At 36.5% G+C, this 27,509-nt stretch overlaps 1 protein-coding gene across 6 annotated transcripts in view; it reads right to left on the bottom strand.

Moving 5' to 3' along the window:
- The window catches only part of LOC149818235 (TSL-kinase interacting protein 1-like), a 41,057-nt gene extending 17,078 nt beyond the window's left edge, over window positions 1-23,979 (bottom strand). For 2 of the 6 annotated variants that reach the window (XM_089984147.1, XM_089984142.1), the window contains exons 1-7: window positions 23,345-23,979; window positions 22,394-22,680; window positions 21,342-21,424; window positions 21,176-21,223; window positions 8,252-8,361; window positions 6,407-6,491; window positions 5,934-6,210 (exon numbers count right to left, since the gene is read on the bottom strand). In XM_089984147.1, the coding sequence (XP_089840273.1) occupies window positions 5,934-6,210; window positions 6,407-6,491; window positions 8,252-8,361; window positions 21,176-21,223; window positions 21,342-21,424; window positions 22,394-22,541 (751 nt within the window). In that variant the 5' untranslated portion in view covers window positions 22,542-22,680; window positions 23,345-23,979. Of the gene's footprint in view, window positions 1-5,933; window positions 6,211-6,406; window positions 6,492-8,251; window positions 8,362-21,175; window positions 21,224-21,341; window positions 21,425-22,393; window positions 22,681-22,993; window positions 23,105-23,344 lie in introns of those variants that run through there. The other 4 variants (XM_089984146.1, XM_089984143.1, XM_089984145.1 and 1 more) reach the window with 4 other exon arrangements.
- Between the last annotated feature and the right edge of the window lie 3,530 nt (window positions 23,980-27,509).

Here is a 27,509-nt window from a genome sequence, read left to right on the forward strand (position 1 = left end):
TAGGATATGCTAGTCATCAAAAGGGCTACAGGTGTTTCGATCATAAAAACAACAAATTATATGTTTCAAGGAATGTGTCTTTTCTAGAAAATGAAAGCCTTTTTTAAAATATAAAGTCTATTGAAATAAATGAGTATTCCTTCTTGTTGGATTTAGTTCCAAAGAATAGTGAAAGAGAAATTGATCGGGATGATCAGACGGATATGATTGATTTTGATCCAATTAACGACGGTCAGGATTGTATTCAATACTCTAGGCGAGGAAACATAGAAAGACAGTGTGCCCCGGACAAATACACAAGGGAACAAGAAGTTGCTTCCTCTAGAAAATCCACTAGGATCTTGAAAAGTTTGTGTCTTACGAGTCTTTTTCACCAAAACATCAAGCCTTTATTGCCCTAATTCATTCCTATGTAGAACCCCCCCAGTTAAGAATCAACCAGAATGGGTCGAAGCTATAAAAGTCGAATTAGAAGCCTTAGAAAAGGCAAACACTTGGACCATCCAAGATCATCATCCAAACAACAAGAAACTTATTGGTTGTTGCTGGGTATACAAGGTGAAAACTAAGAGTGATGGCACTCTTGAAAGATTCAAGGCCAGATTAGTGGCAAAGGGTTATTCCCAAGAATATGAAATAGATGACGAAGAAACCTTTACCCCAGTAGCTAGAATGTCTACCGTTAGAATCCTAATAGCTCTAGCATCGATAAAAGGGTGGCATATTTTTCAAATGGATGTTAAAAATGTTTTTCTAAATGAAAATTTAGCTGAAGAAGTATACATGGATCCACCACCAGGTTTGAATGTTCCCAAAGGGAAAACTCTTCGCCTAAACAAGGCTTTGTATGCTCTCAAACAAGCTTCAAAAGCTTGGTATGACAAGTTTAATAAGGTTATGCTTGATTTTGGCTTTCGTTTTTGTCTTACTGACACAGCTCTGTTTGTTAAGAATTCTAATGCAGGTATTAGCATCCTTCTACTCTATGTTGACGACATGATCATCACCGGAAGTGATAAACAAGGAGTTTATAATATTAAAAAAATTCTCAAAACACACTTTGAAATGAGTGATTTGGGTTTCTTGAAATACTTTCTTGATATAGAAGTTGCATACTCACCTAAGGGATACTTGCTAACTCAATCTAAGTTTGCATTGGATATTGTTGTCAGGTCAGGTATTCAGATGAAAGACACATTGATACTCCTGAAATTATGAATGTCAAGATGAAGATTGATGATGGAGAACCACTTGAGAATCCAACTCCATATAGACAACTTGTCGGGCTCTATCGCATCTGTCCATCACAATACCTGACATTGCACATGTCGTTCATACAGCCAGTCAATTTCAGCATGCCCCAACTTTCGTTCATATGGGCACAGTTTTGCGTATTATTAGATATATTAAAAATTTTATTTCTCGAGGTTTATTTTTATCTGCTTCTTCTAATTTAGAATTGTTTGCTTATACTGATGCGGATTGGGGTGGTGATCCAAATGACCGCCACTCAACTACATGTTTTTGTGTCTTCTTGGGAGAATTCTTGGTGTCATGGCGATGAAAGAAGCAACAAAAGGTCTTTCTCTCATCAACAGAAGTTGAATATAGAGCAATGGCCACAACCACTATGGAATTAGTCTGGCTTCGACGTCTCCTTTTTTATATGGGAGTTGAAAGTTCAAAAGCATCAAATCGATGTTATGACAACAAGAGTTCTATCTACATTGCAAGCAATCGGACATTTCACGAACGCACCAAGCATATAGAAATGGACTATCATTATGTTCGAGAGGAATTTTTGCGCAACACCATCAATCTTCCCTATGTTGCTTCAGAATATCAGTTGGTCGATTTCTTCACCAAGCCTCTCGCTGCTCCTAGATTTCACTTTCTCTTAGGCAAACTTTCAGTTATCCAACCGTAAGTTTGAGGGGGAGTGTTAAAATATGTAATCTCATATCTCATATGTAATCTCATAGGCAGCTCATGTATCGCATATGTAATCTCATAGGTAGCTCATGTAATCCCTTACAATATTTTTCTTTTTTTCCAATTAGTTTTTAGTTTGATTAGTTCTAGTTAAAACCCAACTAGAACTAACTTAAATCCCCATTTTAGGACTCTCACAGGCTTCACCTTTTTGACTACTCAAAAAGGCCTTTTTGACCAAGTCAAAAAGGTGCAGCTCCAAGTAGAGGTGGCAAAATCTGACACGACCCGCCAACCCGCTTCTTAGCCGAGTTCGGGTTTGGCTTAAACGGGTTCGTGTCGTAAACGGGTTGACCCGCCTAACCCATTTATTAAACGGGTCGGGTTCGTGTTAGGGGTATGCCAACCCGCCTGACCCGTTTATCCGTTTAATAAACGGGTTAGGCAGGTCAACCCATTTACCCGAACTAGACCCGTCAACCCTTTTACCCGACCTGACCCGTTTATTAAACGGGTTAACCGTGTTGTGTCGGGTTACCCGTTTAATAAATGGGTAAGGTTCGTGTTTGCCATAGCTGACCCGTTTAATAAACGGGTCGGGTTCGTGTAGAGGTATGTTGACCTGCCAACCCGAACCGATTGCCACCCCTAGCTCCAAGGGAGTCGTTGGACTCCCAACAGCTCTAATAGAGTCGTTGGGAGTCCAACTAATCCCTTGAGGTTCCTCTCATTCCCTCTATAAATATGGGGTTATTCCCCTTGTACAGATCAGGCTCTTGAGTGTGGGATTTTATCCCAAGTTTAATAAAAGTTTATTTTTTTTATTTTTGTTGTGAATACCCTCTTTCGGGTATGGTGTATGTTTGGTGTTGATGCTCTCTTTGTGAACCTTTGCGGTTCTTGTAATCTCATTGTGAGAACTTATTGAGAGATATTTTTTGTGGATTGCATTTTCTTACACAGTGCAGCAGTTGCTCGTGCAGCCATTGCACATGTTGCGCACTGCGACAGCGATTGGGTGGTCAAACTTTTTTATGGTTGCCCACGTGTTTTTCGGGTTCCTCCTGTCAGCGGGGGTCAACACCCAAAACACCTATATAGGGGACAGAACTTCAGAATGTTGAGGCGCATGATGTGCACGGGTGAAGCGCCATGTGCATGTGTTGCCTATTGTATGGGTTGCATCAGATCTTCTCTCACGTTCAGCGTGTATGTTGCCCCTGGCTTTCTTCCTTGCTCGTTTTCCCTAGACGGGCCGGGAGCTGGGCTCAGCCTGACAAATCGAGCCTACCCCTCCCTCAACCCTCCTTTGTGAGCCAGGAGCCGAGAGTTGGACTCGATATTATAAATCTTGATTGTCTGCATAATTGATTTTAATACAATATTTTTTTTGTTTTCAGGACAAAAATGAAGGATAAAGGGAAAGGACTTGTGTCATCCTCATCCCCACATGTGAATTCTGCTACTAGTTTTGTTGATAGTTGTAGTGGGAGTAATGATGTGGGGCCACTATGGGTACATGTAGATAAGCTTGCAAAAACTGGAGAAGAAGGTGGTGGAAACAAGAGATTTTGATGAAAGCTCTCTAAAAGAGATTTTGTTGGGTCATACACAAGAGTGAAGGCTCATTTGTTGAAGATACCAGGACATGGCATTTCGGGATGCAGAAAAGTTGATGAGGCAATGTGAAGACAATACAAAAAATACAAGAAAAATATGAGAAAAAAAAAAGACAATGAGTGATTCTTGTGCAATTAGTATATCATTTAGAAGCCACCAAGAAGATGCTGAAAAAAAAAGTCAAAGTAGGAGGTAGAAGAATGATACAAGCAGCATTCAATACATATAGAAGGTAGGATATGGATAGAAAAATAGGGAGGTATTTTTATTCTAGTTCACTCTCATTTAATGCAGCTAGAAATCCTTATTGAAAGGATTTAGTAACATCTTTAACAAATTGTAATTTGAGTGATTATGTGTCTCCAAGCTCAGAAAAACTACGAACCACACTTCTTGCAGAAGAGAGGGTGAAGTTTCTATTGTTTCTGATGGATGAACAGATATTCAAAGGCGTCCACTGATCAATTTTATTGTTTGTTGGCTTAGTGGATCAATATTCTTGAAAGCAGTTAATGTATCCGGGAAATATAAAAATGCTGAGTATTTGAAGAGATTGTTTATAGAAGTCATAAAAGAAGTGAGTGATCAAAAAGTAGTACAAATAATTACAGACAACGCACCAGTTTGTAAAAGTGCAGCGTTGAGTTTGGAGAGTGAATACCCTCATTTTTTTGGACTTCCTGTGTAGCACACAGTTTAAATCTGACCCTAAAAAGCATCTGCAACCCCAAAGAAGATGAAAATTCACAAGAATATGCTTTATGTTCATGGATTGAAGATTTAGAAAGAAATGTCAAAAGCATTAGGAATTTTGTTGTTAACCACCATTGTGCTAATGCTATATTTAATAAGCATTCTGACCTGAAATTGTTGAAAGTCGCTAAAACATGTTTTGCGTCCATCATTGTGATGGTGAAGAGGATTAAAAAAGTGAAGAATGTTTTGGTTAGCATGGTGACAGATGAAAATTGGACATTCTATCATGTTGATAATGATGTCAAGGCTCAAGAAATTAAGAAATTCATTAATGATGATGAGTTTTGAGACAGAGTTATATGCTTTCTTCAATTTACGCAATATATTTGGGAAATGTTAAGAGAAGTTGATAAGGATGAGCTCATGCTTAATAGAGTTTATGAAATGTGGGATAATATGATTGAAAAAATACAAATTGTAGTTTTCAAGCATGACAAAAAAAAAATCTACATTGGATTATTCAAAAAATTTTAACCATATTCATTCAATTTTACTCAGAAGATGGGATAAGAGCAACACTCATTTGCATTGCATGACACATTCTCTTAATCAAAAATATTATGCAAATAAGTGGTAGGCAGGTGGTAATGATCGTGTCCCTCCAAATTTAGACCCAGAGCTATCAAGACATAAAAATATGTGTATAATAAGACTTTTTCCAAAAGCATGTCTTCCAAATCAAGTCACACAAGAGTTTAGAAAATTTTCATCTTCGAGATTATATGGACCGGCATTATTCGCAAGAGAGGAGAATAATATAAATCCTATCACATGGTGGTCAACACACCTCTTCTCCAACGTCTTGTATTAAGATTGTTATCGCAGTCTTCTAGTTCATCTTGTTGTTAAAGAAATTGGAGCACATATTCTCAAATTCACAACATGAAGAGAAACAAACTCGCCAGCAAACGTAAAGATGATTTAGTATATATTCATTCAAATCTTTGACTACTTTCGCGAACCAATGATGAATACAGGTACTAATTTGCTCTCTTAGTTATTTGATTATTTCTTAGTTTTTCATTTAAATATATTTGTATTGTATTTAACATTTTCAAATTGGGTTTGTAGCGCAGACAAGGAACATCCAAATTTTTGGATATAAACCCAGAAGAGTGTGACTTCGAGAGAGAGCATGATTTCAACATGACAAACATGGATTTAGCTGAGCTCAGTATTCCTTCTAATGATGTATTTGATGATAAAGAAGAAAATTATTAAGATCCATTACTTCATCGTCATTTATGTAATTATTCATGGTCCTGCTGCGGCACCTCTTTTGGTATGTAAGTTAGTTTTTTTCTGCTTTACTTATTTGATTGATATTTAGGTTGATTTATGTAATTGCTTTACTTATTTGATTGATATTTTGGTTGATATATTTCATGCATGATGAATGATAATATGACAATGTTAACTGTTAAAACTTCAAAATTATATATATATATATATATATAATTTTTTTCATTTTTACCCTGCCGCACCCCCACACCCAAGGTTTTTTAAAGTGCCGCACCCCCCCCACCCGCACCCATGTGACATAGTATATATCATATATAAATATACATTATATATATATATATATACACACACACACTTTTAAACACTCATGATGCATATAATACCTGCTACTCTTCTTCGTTGTGGAGCTGTTTTCACAGGAGGCATTTCAACTTTGCTGCTGCTATTGTTTGTCATCACATTACGCTTCAGTAGGTTTCCACATCCAGTTCCTGCTTTTTGAGCATTATTGTTCTCTGGAGTTGCAACTTTCTGTCCCCATGTATCATTTTCAAGTGCTTTACTTGGAACTGGAACTGTAACTAATGCTGCAGGAGAAATATCTCCACTTTGAGAAGCTTTCTTTGTTGTCTTTTTACGGTCCTTCAGAAGCTGGTGCTCCTTCATTTTTTTTCCAGGAAGTGAAATGAAAGTCAAAATAAGTGGAGGAAAAATGCTTAACACAAAGTAAAAAAAAAAACACAAAATATCAAACCATGCAGTGCAGTTAAAAAATGACTGCACAGACTTTAGATGAATCTTCAAACCAAAACTGAAAATTTCTGCAGAGAAAGAAGCACGCAAATGAGAAACTAACCAGTGCAGTTACAAATGTCTTGAACCGTTTAGGCTTCAAATGAAGCTTTGAAGCAGAACAACTGTGTTTCTCAAGTAAAGACCACCTATTGAAGGGAAACATAGGTTAGATTAAAACCAACCAAGTTTCATGGTTCCAATCAACTTCACAGCCAAAATATCCACCCTGAATATATAAGAGATATGATGTATGAAATGGATGAAACCAGACACAGGTAGAAAACTAGCATATGGTTGCAAAGCATGCACTTGCAATTACAGTCTCAAGCACAATACATGGCTTCATTTGAAGAAAAGCAAGCAGCAGCCTAAGACAACTCAAGAATAAACATCAGTGACCCCCAAATCTAACTGACATGCTCTGAACTGAAGAAACTGGTCAACATCTATGCAAAAACAATAACTACAAGCATCCAAACTTGGTTTGGAAATGCCTAAGGTACAATATTTGAACAGCTAAAAGTCCGTTATACATATATAATCTAGATTTTCTTGTTTATTTGCTCTCAGTTTTGTAGCATGAGTTTGGGACCGTCATGTCCTCTTAATAAAAGGTTGAAATGATATATGTTTACCAAAAATAACATGTATTATATATGTGTGTATAACTTCCAGTTTCACCATATATAATACATATAGTAAATAATAAATATATAGCATATAATTATTGACTAATGTTTGTTACTGTAGATAGTACTTACAATTGACTTAGCAATCAGTGTTTCTTTTTCTTCCGTCACATCTAACACCATAGATGTCATCTACATGTTTTTATTAGTGAGAACCGGCTTTTGTATTGCTGGAATCTCACCTGCATACAGGTTTTTTCAGTGATCCAAAATTCAACGGCTATGAATGCATCGATGTTTCCCAACTCATAAAAACATGTTTTTCATCAAAAAAACATGATCCAATGATCGATTCCTACTAAATCGAGCATGTTGAACACATCTATGAGGTTACATTGAGTCAAAACAACTCGCGTCATGAGATTCCAACTTGATTGTAGGTATAATCGATTGTAGCAAATATGTATCCTATAATTATTACGTTGTAACTTAGAAGACTCAAAAAGTATATAGTCTCAGCCAACTCTGTAGAGTGAATGATAAAACTTGGTCAACTTGGCCGAGTCCAATCCCTTGCCAAGTTACCTTGCTTGGTTAGGGGCCAATTCAACCCAACTTCGCCGAGCTCCAAGTTGGCTCACCCAGAATGCCAACTATGTTTTTTAGCATCACTTGTGACACCAGAAGTTGCAGGAACAAATTCAGACTCTAGAAGTAACCCAACATTCATCTCTAGGGACAAGTCTTGGAAATCGCAAGCTGCTAGGATGCAGGTAAAAGATGCCTTCACATGCATCTTGAAATTCAGGAGTGTACTAAACCATATCATTCAGACCAGGAGACAGGATCATCAGCAAGCAACATGCTTCTTGAGAAAGTAGCATGGCAAAACAAAGACTTGTTTACTGTTTATTACGAAAAGACCTTAAAATACAAATAAAGGATAACTTTAAAAAAAGTATCAAATTAACTTTCGGGAATAAGTAAAAGAGAATCAAATTAAGAACCAAAAAAAAATGTAAGAAAACAAAAACAGATAGCAAAGCAGGAAAAGCTCAATGTTACTGTTAGAAGATGCATCGTTAATATTATAGCATGAATTACACACACATGCACTCAGATCCTGACAATAAGAGCCAAGGAAACTTCTCTAAAGAAGGACTTCATGCAGAATAACACAATCTACATATGTAATGAGCTCACTAGAAATAACTGATGAAATCTTGCAACAAGCATATTCAAGATTCTCCAAAATTGATAAGATTTATTCAAGTTACCATCGAAGCATTGCAGCATTAGCATCTTTTGAATTCTTTGCGTCAACGGTAATTGTGGGGCCCAAAAGCTTGTTTATTCGTTTAATGAGCCGATAATAATAGTGTCTGACCTGCATTTTTAACAACATAAAAGAGGAAAATAGTGATTTCCTCAAGAACCAAAGAAGCAAGAAAAATTGAAGTCCCAAAAAAGGTAGCCCTATGATCACATTAACAAGATCATACTCACGTAAGACAAGAGTTTCAGATCATAATTGATTGAACCCAAGGTAGTCAGCTACATCTAACTTCAGAAGGGGCCGTCTTAATGTAATACACATGAAGACTTATTGGAAAGTAAACATGCTTCAAGAGATGGCGTAAAGATGATAAAGATTTTCTTGCTCTATACCTGAAGCTAGCAAGAAAGTAAAAGAACTTCACGTTTGTTACTGATCAAGGTCTACATGCTTGCAAACAATAATAAGTTTTCGAATATTGCTATCAAACTTGGTAATTGATGCTTCATTTTGGCATAACATTTCAAATTTCAAGCCAAAGATACAAAACTTTACTGAAAGATTTAATAAATAACACTAGCAGCACAAAAATCAAATGAGGCTGACAATCTATTCACCTAATTATGAACCTCTTGGCACAAAAAGGGCGGGTTTGAATGTGCATCCTGTGCATCCAGCAGGACGCCGTGGACGTGTGTTGTCACGACGCAAACTCCAGGGGGGATGGCCATATAGGTCCAGGTACGTAGATCAGGGCAGGGGCGAGTCCGGTGGTGAACGAATACGCTGCAGGCATGTGGCCTATTGCGTAGGCAGAAGCAACAAGGCAGGGCAGGTCGTGGGGCGTGTCCTGTGTTGGAGGAAACGCTGCAGCCAGCTCAGTGTGAAGGGGGACATGCTGCACAGCGTGGCCGTGTCACAGGGCAGGTCACACAGTCATGTAAACCGTGAGCATGTCCTAGGCAGGGACACGTCCACAAAAAATGCAGGAAAAAGAAAGAGAGATCTCTCAGCCAGCAGATGGAGGCGTGATGGAGGATCACGGCTCGAAGGAGGTAACACATCCCCAACTGGCTCTCGTTCACATTAACTATGTAGTTAAAATCATGTCTAGGCCACCTAGGCACAAGTCCACGGACTCAAAGCGCCTAGGTGCCTAGGCAAGTACCTAGGTTGCAGGAGGGGCACAAAGGTTTGTATTTTTATATTATTTAAAACATTATATTCATACTTTATTTGATTATTTTGAAATATTTAGTTTTTTTTAGTATTTTTTATTTTTATGTTTTTATATGTTTATTATTCTTTTGTTTGTCGCTAGGTGACACAACTAAAGAAATATTTGTTTAGATGAAATTAATGTTGAAAATGTAATTATGTTTTAATTGTTTAGATTCATTCATGTTTTTTTTAAGTTTTAGTTTAGCTTCATAACTATGTTAAATATGTGTTGTATATTATTTTTATAATTTGTAATTGTTTGATTTTTTAATTTTTTCTTTTTTGGCCCCGACTAGGCCTGTGTAAGCACTGAATAGGGCTTTTATGGGGTTGGCACCTAGGCACCAACTAGCGCTTTTGACTGCTTAACACATTAAGCAAAATAATAATAAAATAAAAATGCTAACAAAGAAAGAGGTAAGACTACAAATGTGGAAAACTATAGAACCTGATGACAAGGATGCTTAACTTGGTGTGTATGCATCAGTGTTGTAAGTATTGTATCGTACGATACGGTACGAAACCATTACTATGAAGGAAATGATACACTCGTATCGCGATACGAGTGGGTATTATTGTTAGGTTGTACATGTATATATATATGTATATATATATATGTATTTTCATACATATATATTTATATATATGTATATATATTTTATTTATAAATGATGTAATAGGTAAATACCCATTAGGGGTAATTTGGTCATTTCAGTTCTTGTAATAGGTTGTGCCCATTAGAGGCAAACTAGTACTTTATTTTATTCTTTTCTGTCTTTTTTCTGTTTTTATAGGGATTATTTAGTCAAATACCAAATATAGTTGTTTTTTGACAAGTCAACATAGAGTTGACTAATCAATAGAGTTGTTGCAACAAGTTATCTCCTTATATAGCTTACTTATATTGATATAATTGCATCAATTGGTGCTTGTTGTGCATATGATTGCACTATATTCATTCAAAGTTTTCATCTACCGTTATTAGGATTTGATTTTCAAATCGATTCTTATATATGAACTCACTTATTTGGAAATTGATTTTCGTGAGTATTTATTGTCTTCTTATGGCATTTGTGTTGTCTATCACAGACTGTATGCATCATTTTTCTTGGCCTTGTTATTGTTGAATCAGAGATGTTTGTTAGGGTGAGTTGTGTGCACCTCATTTTATATCAGTTTAGATTGTCAACTTGTCGTTTGGCTCTAACTGGCAGTTGTGTGATCTCTAATTGTGTGAGTGTATTGAATCACTCATTTGTTTTTGGTCATTGTGTATCTATGATGGCTATCTAATTTTGAAACCATAGTGGTTCGAAAGATTGTTAAAGATTGATATTTTTATTAGTGATATTAGTTTGTTTTCATTACAAGTTCTTTTACCTCGTGTGTTTCCTCCAACTATGCATCTTATCTAAGTGTCATTATATATAGACAAGAGATGTTTATTCACACCTTTATGTGTGTTTTAGCCCATTAGTGGTGTTCTTGTTATACTCTTGTTCTAGTCGCTAATACACTTGTTTTAAGTGTTATTATATGTAGACAAGAGATGTATTTCAATGTGGTGTGTTATGTGCACCCATTGGTATACTCTTGATCCAATTGTTGATACACTTGTTTTGAGTATCATTATATGTAGACAAAAGATGTTTATTCACACATTCGTGTGTGTGCTTTTGGCCATTAGTAGCATTTTTGTTATACACTTGCTTTAGTCGCTCATACAATTGTTTTGAGTGTCATTATATATAGACAAGAGATATTTATTCACTTTTGTGTGATTTTTAGCCCTTTAGTGGCATGGTGATTATGTTTTTGTTCTAGTCGTTGATAAACTTGATTTTTTAGGTTTGGAGGCCTAGTGAAGTGAGTGCTTGTGGTGGTCAAACTATTGTTGAAGTTTGCAAAATATCACTTCTCGAAATTTGTGAGAATTTAAATCTCTTCATATTTTTCGCAAATTGGTATTCATTTGCAAATATCATTCTCTTTGTTACGTAGGATTTTTAAAAACTCTCCTTGAAATTTCTAAACTTTTGCTACTTGTTTTTCCTTGTATGGAAAATGTTTATGAATAAGAATTTCAAACATTTTTGTATACTTGTGATGTTTAATAAAAATTTTAGTCTTTATATTGTGAGCTTTCTTGTGTGTGCCCCTGTGTAGGTTTTGAGAGTGTGTTTCTTAAGTAAACACTTGTGTGTTGTCCACTAGATATTGGACACTTTGGTTTGTAATCGAAGGATAATTGTTTCTTTACATTAAATTCATGCATTCTATGTGCATTTTATTGATAAAAATAGTTATTTTTATTATCATTTTATGTGCATTAAATAAGCTTCAATTGCATATATGTGTTTCATATTAGTTAGCTTGTTCACATTATTGTATGCATGAATTTAATTAGCTCCTCTCTTAGTGAGGTCTCTTTTTGAATTGTTATATTTTATATGCATGTTATTTGAAATGCTTGGGATATTATTTATGCATAATTATTTATCCCTTCTTGATGATTCATGTAACCTTTAGTGATCACATCTTCTCATCTATCAACATTTATGTTTTCTTAAAAAATATGTTGATTTTAAGTTTATGGTTTGATTTAATAAAAATTGATCCTTGAGGAATACTCATCTTATCTTTCTTAATGATTATCTTATGTTTCTAAAAATTATTACCCTTCTTTTGAAAATTTTACTTGTGTTATTCTTGTTTTGAAAGTTGTTTTTTTAAATTTTATAACTATTAGGTTAGGATATTTTTCTTATGTAGTTTGAACCTTTGTTTTGTTCTCTCTGCAGGTTCTTAAAGATACAATGGCTTGAGAAAGGAATATATTTGATACATCATATCATGAAGATAGAAATAACCGATGAAGGAGTTTGTAGACGATAACCAATGAAGACATTCAGAGACTTGTATTTGCAAAATTCTCTGATGCGACATAAAGATTGAGACTTCCAATGAAGACACTTGAAGACTTTGATCCTTCCTGTTGATTATTTTTGTATTTTCAAACTTTCAGTATTTCACACCATAAGTTTGAGGGGCAGTGTTAAGTTGTATATATATATATATATATATATATATATATATATATATATATATATATATATATATGTATTTTCATATTGTACATATATAAATATACATATATATATTTTATTTATAAATGATGTAATAGTAAATACTCATTAGGGGTGTTTTGGTCATTTCATTTCTTGTAATAGGTTGTGCCCATTAGGGGTAAACTCAGAGTTACCAGTCGAGGAAGCGGGAGCGGGAAGCGATACGGGAAGCGGGAGCGGGAAGCGGGAAGCGGGAGCGGGAAGCGATACGGGAAGCGGGAGCGGGAAGCGAGGCACTTTCAAAAATTTAGGAAGCGGGGAAGCGTGGGACCACTTAGAAGAAAATTCCGAACCGTCTCGGAAACGACCTAGGAAGCGAACCGGAAGCGACCTAGGAAGCGAACCGGAAGCGAGGGGAAGCGAAAAAAAATGAAAAAAATGGGGAAGCGAGGGGGAAGCGTGGGGGAAGCGCGCTTCCCATTTATGGGAAGCGCGTTTCCCATAAAAGGGGGACGCGCTTCCCATAAAAGGGAAGCGCGCTTCCCAAAAAAGGGGGACGCTTCCCCCTCACGCTTCGGAAGCGCGACGTTTCGCGCTTCGGGGAAGCGCGCTTCCCCTTTTGCCTAGGCGCTTCCGGTAACTCTGGGTAAACTAGTACTTCATTTTATTCTTTTCTTTTTTTTATGTTTTTATAGGGACTATTTAGTTAAATATCAAATATAGTTGTTAGCTTCTTTTTTTACTAGTCAACATAGAATTAACTAATCAATAGAATTGTTGGAACAGTCTAATAGCTCTATTGAGGTCTCCCTCTCTCTTGTATGTGTATACATAGGGGCTTTTATCTCCTTTCATTTTCCAATGCTTCTCTTAAACATTTATGCTCAATAAAGATAAATATTTTTATGTTGTGTTTTCTATTTAGTTCTTTAATGTTTTATATACACTTAGTGCTTTTATTGTTTCCCTTTGTTGGTTATTGTATTGTCCCATGATGAACTTGTGCTTGTGCACATTGTGATTGTGATCTCGTAAGCCCTTAGTGACATTGGTTTGTGCTTGTGCACTTTTGTGATTTTGATCTTGTACGCCTTTAGTGGTATTGCTTTTGCATTTTTCACTATTTCATTACAATTATATTTGTACTGTATGATACAAGCCCATGTCGTAAGATGCGACCTGTATCGTACGATGCGACTATTAGACTGGGTACACTTGTGTTTGTACTTAAGGTTTGGATCCGGGTCCGGATCCAAACTCCCCTTATGTAACATGTCTAATTGATATTGGACAAACTTGTAAATGCTGGAACTTATTAGGGCTATTTGTGTCATATAGCCATGTATTAGGTCATGTATTAAGTTTTACATTATAAGTATTAAGAGATCACGATTTTTCCATAATGGAAAAACGTGATTAGTTGCAGCCCCATTCACTTTCTTCTTTGTGGCTTCTTGTTCATAGACTCTGGACTATTCTCACATGGTATCAGAGCAGCTCTGATCCAAGGGATGTACGTTCCTAAGAGACCTAACCCTCCTCCTTATCTCTCTTCTATTCATTTGTTGTTCTGTGTCTTTAATATTTACTCCTCATTCTATTCTTCTCCAGTTTTCTCTGGATTACGATTCTGTTCTTCAGATCTGTAACTGAGTTGGGTTTGTGCTAAACTAGTTTCACGATACCTTTGCCTACTGAAACTTCTCTGGGTTTGCGTCAAATCCATTTCACGACAACCCTATTTCCTGAAACTGATTTGTTCTTGCACCAAATCAGTTTCACGTCATTTTTTTGTGTGTTGTTTTGTTTGATTCCTTTCACATTATTCTTGCATATCGGGTTTGTCTGTTGGATCGGGTTTTGTTTTCCCAGATCTATGCATCAGATCCGATAATTGGCTAGAATCAGATCTGTAGTCTAAAACTTCCTTTTAGACTTACCTTTCTTCATCTATCTTTCTTCCTTAATCCTCGATTTTAGCATGCTACCTCTTTACATTTGTTACTGTTGTGTGCAATCTTACGTATACAACTTTGAAATCGGATTGGATCTGTACACCAGATCTATTACTTCTCGTTCAAGTTAAGTACTCGAGTTTTAAAAAGAAAAAGAGGGAAAACCGAGACTTACTTGTTGCATCGTGATCTGCATATACCTTCATTCTGTTCTACTGATTGCACATCTCAAAAAAAAATTAGCCATGGATTCTTCTTCTCAGTCATTTCTCTCATCTAATTTTCTCGATCAACTCATTTCTGAAAAACTTACCAATTCCAATTTCCTGATTTGGAAAAGACAAATTCTTCCTTTTATTAAAAGTCAAGGTCTCTCTGGACATCTCACTGGATCAATCCCAGCTCCTCCAGAATTTATCATACAAGAAACTAAGAATGTAAATGAGGTTGATCTCATACAACAAATTCCAAATCCCCAATATGAGATTTGGATGAAGCGTGATCAAGCTGCAGTTGCTTTTATCATCTCCACTATCTCTCAAGAAGTATTAGTGTGAATTCCAGATGAATGCACAGCAAAAGAATTATGGGACAGACTAGTGAAGACGTACTCTCAGATATCAGAAGCTAGAATTTCCTTTATTCAGCGTGAATTTCAACTCCTGACTAAGGGTTCCATGTCCGTCATGGAATACTTGAATAAGGTTAAGATCATCAGTGATCAACTTGCAGTTGTAGGGTATGAAGTGGCAGATAAAGACAAGGTCAGACAAACCTTGAATGGATTGGGACCGGAATTTCATGTTTCCTCGACTTCCTTGTTATGCCTGCCTGATCTACCATCATTTGAAGACTTGCAAGCCAAATTACTTCAATATGAGATGACTCTGAAAGGGATGTCTCATGAGACTGGTTGACAGGTTCTTGCTACTGGGGTTTCTTTTAGCCCGGGACGTGGTGATAATAATTTTGGTGATGGCAGAGGACGAGGACGAGGTACTCCAGGGGGACGTGGACTATTACCTACCCCGAATGCTTCACCTCTCTATAATGTAAAAAACGTACCCACCTGTTACCTTTGCAACAAGCGAGGCCACATAAAAGCCAATTGTTGGCACAATTCGCAGAACAAAGGAAAGTTCCAAACGGGTGAGAGCTCGTCAGGACGAAAGAAAAACTCTTCAAAGTTCGGTGGCGATGTGAAAGAGCTTCTCTTGGCAACATTGTCTGAACTTGATATGAAGCATGATGATAAAGGAGTGTGGTATATTGATTCTGGACCAACTACTCATGTCATAGGTAATGCGGGCAAATTCTATACTTTAACTCCCTATTTTGGAAAAAGTAACATCTGGAGACGGGTCCCACCATCCCATCACCCACATTGGAAATGTTTTTATCCCCTTGCCTAAATCCTCACTTAATTTGTCCAATGTTCTTCATGCCCCAGATATTACAAAAAATATTGTTTCTGTTTCTAAGCTTGTTGATCATACCAATTCTTCCATTGAATTTACTCCATCTTTTGTTTATGTCAAGGATCTACAAACGAAGGAGACGTTCGCTAGAGGGGAACGCCGGGGAAATATGTATGTCTTCTAGGAGGATCCTTCTACTTGTGTTCGACCTACCTTGAAGTCATCTCCTCAGTCTATGTCGTCAAAGAATATTCATGTGTTCAGTTTGCAATCTTCAAATAAATGTAATAAGCCTGATTTTTGGCATTTGCGTCTTGGTCATTATGGTCGAGTCTTTGTTGAGCGACTAGTATCTGATGGTCTTATTCCTGAGTGTAGCTTGATTTCTAGACCAGATAATAAAATGTGTTCAAGTTGTCAAATGTGAAGAGTCATGTTCTTCCTTTTCATTCAATAAATGAGAGAGCTTCAAGGCCTTTTGAAATCGTTTGTTCCGATGTATGGGGACCGGCTCCTAATCCCTCTAATTCTGGTAGCAAATATTATGTTATTTTTATTGATAATTTCTCCCGCTTCACTTGAATATATTTCATGAAGAATAAATCAGAAGTCTTCTCTATTTTTCGTTGTTTTCATGCATTTGTCAAAACTCACTTTTCTTGCAATATTTTACATTTCCAAAGTGATGGTGGGGGGAATACTCCTCCAGGGATTTTATCAATTACCTCCAAGATAATGGGATAACTCGTAGAGTATCTTGCCCGCATACGCCCCAACAGAATGGAGTTGCAGAACGGAAACACCGTCACATTGTGGAAAGCGCTATGAGCATGATGCACGGAAGTCGTACTCCCATAGGACTCTGGACAGAGGCTTTTCACTCTGTTGTTCACCTTATTAATCGTCTGCCCGTGAAGCTTTTAGAAAATACATCACCTTATTTCATCCTATTTGGGAAACATCATGATTATGATGAATTAAAAATTTTTGGCTGCACGTGTTATGTTCATATTGACTCTTCTCTGCGAAACAAGTTTCAGGTTAAGGCATCAAAGTGTAGGTTTGTCGGATATGCAGATCATCACAAAGGGTACAGGTGTTATGATCCTGACAGCAGACGAATCAAGATATCTAGGAATGTAGTTTTGATGAAAATGATTTTGGAGAAGGAGAATCTGTTTCTGCCCAAACCAATATGAATGCGCTATTTTATGATCCATGGCTCAGTGCAGAGCTATTTCCTGCAACCAACAATGAGTGTTCTTCTTCCTGTGCTCAAGGAACATCCTGTCAAGATGGAAATAGTGGCATACAAGAACTTGAAATAGAACATCCTCCAGAGATTAACAAGTTTGCTGGGCAAGTTTATAGGAGAAGAGAAAGGGACTCACCCTTGACTCCGGATGATATTGAACAAGAAGAGCCTATGCTTCATTCATCCAATGACATTACTTCTCCAATTTCTAATCCAGTAGCCATTCCGATCAGACGATCTGAAAGAGCTCGGCATCCCATTGAAAAGTGGGTTAGTTATGAGAATTTCACCATGGATTTTCAATTGTTTTTGTCACAGATTGAGAAAGAGACCGAGCCTAGACATTTTCATCAAGCCATTAACTCAAAAAAATAGATTCAAGCTATGAATGAAGAGATGAAAGCCTTGTACCAATGTCAAACATGGACAGTTGTCCCCCGACCTCCAGATAAGAATGTTGTTGGGTCACGATGGGTCTACAAAATCAAATACAAACCGAATGGGAGTGTTGAACAATACAAAGCACGTCTTGTAGCAAAAGGATTCACCCAAGAGTTTGGACAAGACTATGATGAAACTTTTAGTCCAGTTGTGAAAATGGGCACAATTCGCATTGTTCTTTCATTGGTTGTAGATTATGGTTGGAGAATAAGTCAGCTAGATGTGAAGAATGCTTTTCTTCATGGAGATTTGAAGGAAGAAGTATACATGGAACAACCGTCAGGCTACACAGAAGGAGATTCAAAGGAGTATGTATGTAGACTAAATCGAGCACTCTATGGATTGAAACAAGCATCTCGATCTTGGTTTGAGAGTTTCTCCCTAGAAATTAAAAAACATGGTTTTTATCGATCACAATTGGATCACTCCCTTTTTATTCTTCGAGGCAAGGAGTTTACTACCTTCTTGTTGATATATGTTGATGATATAATTATTACAAGAAGCAGTGAGAATCACGTTCAAGAAACTAAAGATCTCCTGAGTCAAAGGTTCAAAATGAAGGACCTTGGAAACCTTCGGTACTTTCTTGGAGTAGAGGTGGATAATCAAGGAAATAAACTTACTTTGACCCAACACAAACACCCTAGATCTGTTAGAAAATGGTGGAATGCAAGATTGCAAGCCTCTTGCTACTCCTAGTGCGTTTAACCAAAAACTAAGTGTGCAAGACGAAGACTTGTATCATGATCACACCAAATATCGGAGTCTAGTGGAAATGCTTCAATATCTTACCTTTATCAGGCCCGATATCACATATTCAGTCAATCAAGTTTCTTAATTCATGCATGAGCCAAGGACGGGACATATGGATGCAGTAAAAAGGATACTGAGGTACTTGAAGAGTATTGTTGGAGATGAATTCTTGTACACCAAAAGCAGATCCATAAATATTGTTCATGACATCATTGCTTATTCAGATGCGCACTGGGCCGGGGATCCTGATGATCGAAAGTCAGTTTCAGGGTATGGTGTTTTCATTGGTGCCAATCTTGTTTCTTGGAGTAGCAGAAAACAGAAGACAGTGGCTAGATCTAGCACGGAAGCAGAATACAGAGCGATGGTTGCTGCTACGGTAGAAGTGACATGGACTAAACATTTGTTAACAGAGTTAAAGGAGCCGATTGTTGGTTGCTTTCTTTTTTGTGACAATCAAAGTGCTATTCAAATATCTCTTAATCCTATTCATCACAGCAAGACCAAGCATATTGAGATTGATCAACATTTTATCAGACAGAAGATTGAGGAGAAAGAGATGGAGCCTCATTATATTAGAACAGAAGACCAAGTGGATGATTTGTTCACCAAAGGACTCACAAAGCGCCGGTTTTGGTTTCTAAAAGGCAAGTTGTCCATAATTCAAAATCATGCACAACTTGAGGGAGGCTATTAGACTGGGTACACTTGTGTTTGTACTTAAGGTTTGGATCCGGGTCCGGATCCAAACTCCCCTTATGTAACATGTCTAATTGATATTGGACAAACTTGTAAATGTTGTAACTTATTAGGGCTATTTGTGTCATATAGCCATGTATTAGGTCATGTATTAAGTTTTACATTATAAGTATTGAAGAGATCACGATTTTTCCATAATGGAAAAACGCGATTAGTTGCAGCCCCATTCCCTTTCTTCTTTGCGGCTTCTTGTTCATCGACTCTGGACTATTCTCACAGCGACCTATATCGTATGATGCGAGCTCAACGCACTTAAAAAGATCTGAATCATAATTTTACTGTTTTTGGTTTTAAAGACCTCTTGAGGGTTGACTCCCTCGTTTGTTTAGAGACCATTAGAAAAGAATACACACACCCTAGGAGACGTAAGAGCAATTTGGGGGCCGATTCGTGCGCAAGGGAGAGGGTTTTTGCGATTTTCTCAATAGTGCATTTCTACCATTTTTTCACTCAAGAAAGTGGGTTAAGGCAAAAAAATCCTTATTTTTTTCTTCTTATTGAGTTTTTTTGGAGAAAGGTGTGGTTGGTGCCAGTAGTAGTGTCGTTACAGGCACAAAAAGAAGAGTAGTAGTAGGAAGGAGTTCTTCGAGAAGAGGTAGAGCTAGAAGCTCTATTAGGAGCTTTTTTCTTCTTAAGACTGACCTTGGGGTGCAACCCGACATTTGTACTTCTATGACTCTTCAACATTTAGTCGAACAAGAGAATATGAGGTTGTCGACATTCGAACTGCTAGGACTTAAGTTTGTTATGTGTGTGTAAACTTGTTGACGAATATTTGTATGTATGCCTATATTTTTATTTGGTGGTTAATTGGTTATTTTTTATTTTAGATCGTTCGATGTCGTCTTCACATAAAGATGATCGTGCATGGCAACACTGCAAAAACATAGATGATGTACCATGACAAGGGTCATCATTGAGATGTGTGTTTTGTGGTGCTATTATTAGAGGTAGGTTGCATAGATTTAAGCACCATATTGTAAGTCTTCGTCAAAAAGTATATCCATGTGATTCTCCATATATTATTGTCATTTTTCATGTTGATATTATTGTTGAACTAGAAGCAATTGAAAGAAGAATGTTGCAAAAATGCAAAAAAGAAAAACTTTCAACCAATGTTCCAAATTCTAAGGATGACGATGACCCACTTGCCAAAAAAGAGCGCGAATATGAAGAGGTGGTAGCACGGCAGTTGGATGCAATAATGAGGATTTTTTGTCCTAATACTTGGCATATTGTCAAGGTTTTAATTGTTTTAAATTATGTAGTTGTCTTTTATTTACATTGTCAATTATCAATTGCATGGTTTGTTTCATGTGTTATGATTTTTTTTAGAATTTTTGTTAATTTTTCTTACTTTTTTAGATTTTTTAAAAATTATGATATTTTACAATTCGATATAGTATTACTTTGGGCCCGACCGATACCGGGTAATGATACGATACTTACAACCTTGGTATGCATGACCCATGTCAACATGACAATGGATACAAAAAAAACAAACCACATATCATGGACAAAGTCATACCTATGACAAACATGGTGAACAGCTAACTTCATCTTTCTCTTTTATGATCTTGATCCCTTATTTTGCAGTTACTGGTGCTTCTTTCTCCCTTTTAATTTCTGTCATTGATTACATGCATGTTGACTTTTTAACTTTGATTTACTATTTAATGGTAATGGTCTTAGTGGCGTATAATTATTTCAAGAATTTGCTGTTAAGATGATATTTAATGACAAACCCACTGGCACACACACCCACACCCACACACAGGCACATGCATGCACTCGCATGCACTCACATATGGACACATGCAAAAGGAATGGAACAGAATTATGAACTACCTTGGCCCTATTGTCATGCTTAAAGTATAGTCGTTCCATAGATATGGACAATGGCAACAAAGACTTCTGACCATTAAATATTTGCTAAAATCAAGAAAAAAAGAACTGGCATTGATGGCATCCGTATCAAGAAACAACTTCCCAATGGAGAGCCATCAGATATGAAACTTCCTATCAAACTGAAAAAAATGAAAGGCAAGAGCTTACTTGATCTTTATTTTTACTTTGGACACGGTTAGTGATCTTCTCAAAATTCTGCAACGCCAATACATCAAGAACATGGTTAAAAACTTATTAACAAGAGCAAAGCAAGAAAGTTATATCAATGTCATGCCAAGTTGCCAAGGGAAAAGCAAGGAAGCTATATTAATACCTTGCCGACTTGTCGCAATGCATTGAAAAAACTCTCCTCCTCTTGACGTGTCCATGCAGCCCACTGTCTTATCGGTTTTTTCACTACACAGAGAAAAGAGAAACCTTAGTGGTACTGTGTTGGCAGCATCCACCAAAAAAAAACTGTTGAAATCGTACAAAGCATAAAATGCCAAATGAATTATCCAAAATAGCTAAATAAAGCTATTTAAAAGAATGTTCACTTCAAACATATCCACAAGCATATCACAAATTCCACTAGAAACGTTTGAGAATATTCAAAAGCCATAAAATGTGTAGTGGAACCAAAGCCCTTCATAAAGGAAACACATGAAAAATAGGAAATTTCTGAAAATAGAAAGATGTCTGTTGGACATCCCAACCAGAATCAGGTCTTATTCTATGTGTTGATTATCTGGATGAAACAGTTTACAATAGCATTAGGCATATGAGGAGCAGCAAGGAACATCAGCATTGGCAACTCTCAAATAGGGGACACTCAGAAAAATGCATCATAATTCAAGCCCGTTCTATTTGTTGTTAATAATTGTTATGGGAGCATTGAGAACATGGGAAACGACTTGACAAGTGCTGAATTTGGCAACTTTAAATATGGAGCACCCAGAGAAATGCATCATTATGCATGAGCAAGGGCACCGTTTTTTTCCCAGAAAAGGATGACAGACTAACAACCAAATAGTTTGCACTGCAATAGACAAAGAAATTGACATGTTGTCCATGAGCTGCTAGAACGTCAGGAACACACGAAACGGGAGGGGGGGAAATCAAGATCAACTACGAGACAAACATCGAAAGAAACGCATTATCAAACCACACACAACTTCATGAATGCATCAGACTTCAGAGACTACGACAAACAAAACAGAATAACAGGTCAGTAAGAATGTCATCCTAATACAAGAAGAGACACACAATTCAACGATAGATACAATACAAGTGCAATGAAGTAGCTCCAATCTTTGACTCATGAGCGCTGACATCCGAAATCATGCATAACAATGTTAAGTAAAATCAAAGTTCAGCATCTGATACCAGGTGTTTGAGAAGAAGGGGCATCATCCGCAGGAAGCGGTGAACAGAGAGAGCTTCCATTCGCATCTTTGCCAGTCAACACAATCTCTTTTAGAGGGGTAGAAGAAGCCGTTGTCATTCCCAAAGCAGACTGGAACTCTGGCTGCATGTTGATGGCATCACAAGGCTTTCTTTCTCACTTTGTCACCCCTACGTGCCCGGATGTATTTTCCTACTCTCAGCTCGGATCAAGATGGAAAATACAAGACCTGAAGGGATCGAAATGCAGGCCTCGTTCCAATAAAGTTCTAAAGGATGAGCATCAGAAGAAATCGATCAACAACAAATCAGATACAACACGAACAAGAACCGGACTGGCATAAGATATCGAAAATCACTCAACAAATCCAACCACGCGGATTCTCCAGACCTAGATGAACTTCAAAAAAGTCTCCAGCAAGGGGAATACCAGAAGTTTTGCAGAAAACAGAACAGAAGAAGACCTCTTACTTTCCTCGACTCTAGCTTCAGAAACCCAGAATATATCAAACTAACCTCCAAAAAAAATCACAAAAATAAGCAAAAATTATAAGGACGCAAAGAAGAAGAAGAAAATTGTACCAAAATTAGAAGACCTTGATCAAACGAACGGTTGATCAACGAACCAAATACAAAAAATGACCCCAAAAAATCCCGTGCCCTAGATGAACTTCAAGAGTTTCCGGCAAAAAGTGTGACGCAAAACCTAACAAGAAATTCCAATAAAAAAGTGAAAAGGAAAAGGAAAACGAATCAAGTAAAATTTTCTGGGTCCTAGCTTCAAGAGCATAGGATAAAAAAAATAAATCGGAGAAAAATAACCAAAAAGAAAAATAAAAAGAATTTTCTTATCGATTCTAGTTCCAAAATATGGAAAGGAAAAAAAAAACACATAAAAGAAAAGGAAGGAGGAGGAGAAAGGGAAACACCAACCTGGACACCTCTATCGCTACTTTTTTTTTCGGCTCACCTTCGAGAAACGGCCAAATCGAAACCAGTTGATGATGATCGATGGTGAATAATGAGATGGCGAAAGATGGTTCGAGGGAAACCTTTGGAATTTGTTTTCCGGAGAAGGCCGAGACCGGAGGTAAATCAGAGGATGGCGGTTGTTCTCCTTTTCTTTTCTTTTTTCTAAGTTCTAACAGTAACAGGTGGAAGGAAGAACACTCGATATCGGATGCTTCCGGGAGAGGAAAATCATTTGCTTTTATTTGTTTATTTATTTTCGTTTGCTTGGGCCGTGAAAAAAACAAGCGGGAAAGAGGAACAGAGCAGAGAGGGAAAAAACGTGGGGAAGGATTTCGGATTTTCCGATAACCGGAAGGGTTCGGACGTGGCCGGAAAATTAGACGGTCCGAGGCCTCTTGCTTTGCGCATAGAGTCGCACGTGCGCTAGCTTTTGGTTTTCCGCCACCTCACTTTCGCACAGAGAGAGGTGGCCCCGTGAGCGCCACGCTCTCTTGTAGAGCGTGTGAGCGCTAACCTGAACCGATAGATTTTGCCAACTGTCAGTTCACAGGCACAGCGGGACCTACAGTTGTTAAACACAAACACGCTTCTCCTGGCCTAATGCGTGCTCATATGGAACCCAAGTTTGACTTGGACCTGATTGATGGATCGATTATATACAATTTGACCCGATCTGTGGTCCGCCGTCGGTCCTGAGCAATTGTTTTGGTTTTTTTTTTTTTTTTTTGACGAAATCTCGGAAAGGAAAATCTTAGAGATAAAATTTTGTTTCTGGGGAAACGTCTCAAGAAAGTATCAACACAAGAAAATAAAACATAGAAATGCAAACTTGAATCCGACGTCAACCAAACTTGAATCGTTACGAGTCAATTACCTGCAATTTGAGGAGGTTAGGTTCGAGTGCACCGTGATGGGTTGGCAGCTTATAGCAACTGTGGGTGAATTTATAACTTTAGCACCCCTTCTTTTGACTTTGCGTTGGTTTTTGTTAAATGAGTTTACTCACTATTGTGAAACGTACTGTTGTTTTTATGCAATATATTGTTTTAGGAAAATGATACTTGAGCATTTCTCACCTTATTTAATTGAGTAAAACTGAAACTAAGCAAGCAGGATGCTAGAAGCAGGGAGAAAGGCTATGCGACATGGATATGGCTGCCAATATGAGACATGCCCTCTCTTTTTTTTTATTAGGTTTTCAATATGAGTATAAAATATAAAGGAATATAAACCAGAGTAAAAAGGAAAAAGACTGAGTAAAAAGCCTGCATGTTTTCCTAAATATCAAAGAGTTTAGCATATTTTTGCTACTTATGGTTTTTTTCCTGTCATTAGTAAAATATAAATCAGTATGTCAAAAAATGATGTGTTTTCAAAAATGCCTCACAATTTATCAAATATGCCAAATGGACAATTTCTTTAGGTTTTTTATTTTTTTAGACATTTTTACCTCTAGTAGGTGCGAAATCCTGATTTTCGTGGGTCACGACGCTAAAATAATACACCCATGGAACTTGTCAACAAAAATGCACTTGAGGTTGCAATTTTTCAAAAATGATCGAGAAATTCCAAAAAATTTGCGAAACTCGTGACGAGTTTCGCACGATCACCTGCGAAAATCATAAATTTTGCGAAAGTTCAATAATTATGAAATTGCAACCAAGTATTGCATGAAGTATTGTGAAATTCCAAATAATTGTGAAAGTTTGATATTGCGAAATTCTTTTTTCTTCAAAATTTTGTCCCATATAAATGTGTTTAGGTTTTTTTTCTCAATTTTCTCATCCTCCTCCTCCCTTTAAAACCCCAATCCTTTTGGTGATTCACGTGAAAGTTGTATGCTTCACTTCGTGCAAGTTTATGGTATGCTTCTCCTCCACTTCCCTAGTTAGCTATTAAGGTGAGTTTCATACAATATATCTATTGTTTTTGTTGTTTTCTTTATAATATAGTTCCACCTTCTTTTTATTTGGTTGTTGTTGTTAACTTGTTATGTGTGTTTCGTTGTTGTGAATGTTACCTTATGTAAACATAACATATTTGTCATCGGATTTACCATTTAAGGTTTACAATCTTTAGGTTTTCGCATATAGTTACTTATTTTTGTCTATTGCTTGTCAATATTCTATAACTTTGTCAACAATAACATATAGAAATGAAAGTTATATACTTGATATCACCTGCAAAAGGCGGCACCAATATGCATCATGGAGTTTGCCTTTAAGTAGCATGTTGCCACGTGAAGAGAGGTATAGTAAAGATACTGGCATGCTAATTCTTCATCTGAATAATTTTTACTGCCATTTGACCATGAAACTTTCCCATTAACGGAATACTGCATAATTTTATGATATTTTCTTCAATCGATGCATCATTTCTAAAGAATATGAAAGTCTTATAGTCAGTAGAACACGTGTATTTGATCAAAATTTGATTATACAATGAAATTCTAAGTTCATGAGGGAATTAGCTTATATCTAGCAAAAGGAAAAATGACTTGATATTTATGAGCTTATTAGCATATATATGAGCTTTTACATTTTTTTATTCTTTTATTTACTAATTTACAATTAGTAAATATGGTTAAACTTATTTCTTGTTTTTCACTTGAAACTAATTACATGTAAGTTTGTTTTGTTGTTCAATTTACAAATCTTCATGGAAAGGTTAAACTTTTTATATGTCAAAGGCACTTATTGAATTTTATTTTGCAGATATTAGGTTACCCTTTTGTCTACAAAGTATAATGTTTGTCATTTAAATTATAGGTAACTCGTGATGTTTGAACACGGTGCAAGAAAAGGAGTCAACGACCAGTAACCCGACATAATTGTAATCGTTGAGACTGAAGGGGACCAGCCAAAATATAGTGAAGTGTTATTATTTTTCGAAAAAACTTTTATGGTCAGTAAAGTATATTACAAGTTTTTAAATGTGTTTGTTTGTTCTAATCATACATGGATTCTTTTAAAAATAACACAAATGTATTTACCTGTTTAATGCAACACCTATAAAGATTCATACTTAAACTTAGTAGTTTTCACAATAAATAAATGGCAAAATGGCGTGCTTTACAGAATACCATTTGCATTACCTTGTACTTCTATGCGAGTCTATGAAGCATTGTTTGTTTGTTTTCTTCTATCTAATAAAAATTAATCGATAAACATTAAAATTCACAGCAAATGCTTACAACTCCCTTACATCAAGTTGGGGCACATGCATGCTTCGAGTTTGACTGTGTGTCGTATCCGTTCTCTGAATGTGACATGATATACGCTTACATAATATAAAATTTAAACTGAGCATTGCAAATCTTGATTATTGACAATTGTAGCAATTATCACTAGGTTCTTTGGAAGATGAATATGAATGTGAATGAGTAAATATTTTATAATTTGATGAGGACTATAAAACTTGTTGATAGTAACATCATAGATATGATACATTATGTTATTACCTATTCAATATTGTGCTTTTTTTTGTTCAAGTACTCATTCAATTTAATGTTGTGTCGCAGGTTCATTTTTTAAATAGATGGATTGGTTACGATATTTATGCAAAATGATCGACCATTGTTGCGCAAGACATTCCTACCTAATAATTATTTTTCTACATGTTTGTTAACTCATTTTGTACATGTTTGTTCATTTGGTATATAAATATTACATGTATGATTGTGAAATTTATCTTTTTGTATGTGCAATACCTAGGATTAAGTGAATCATTGAATTTCAGACATGTACACTATGCTCATGTTTTGTTTTTGGTTTTTTCTGTGATATTTATCACATGTTTATTGTGTGACCTTTTTTCATGCCGATGCAATTGCAGTTAGGCATTGATTGATAAATGTTTATAAATGTGAGAGGAAGATCGACCGTAAGGAGTGAATGAAAAAGAGTGTTGAACTTACAGCAATGAAAGTTGATGATGAGTCTAAGTCGGAAAATGCCCTTACACTTGATGATGTAGAGGCGAATTAGACAATGAGATATCAGATGGTGATGAAAGATTATAAGAGCTATGGGCAATCATGGGTATTGTTTGTTGATAGTTGTGTGTATAATAAGGACCTTGCAAATGACTATACAGATTTTAGACTATGAATGTGGACATAGTATTA

Source organism: Nuphar pumila, chromosome 13, assembly GCF_984573655.1.
Source record: "Nuphar pumila chromosome 13, dmNupPumi1.hap1.1, whole genome shotgun sequence".
In the NCBI taxonomy this organism is placed as follows: domain Eukaryota; kingdom Viridiplantae; phylum Streptophyta; class Magnoliopsida; order Nymphaeales; family Nymphaeaceae; genus Nuphar; species Nuphar pumila.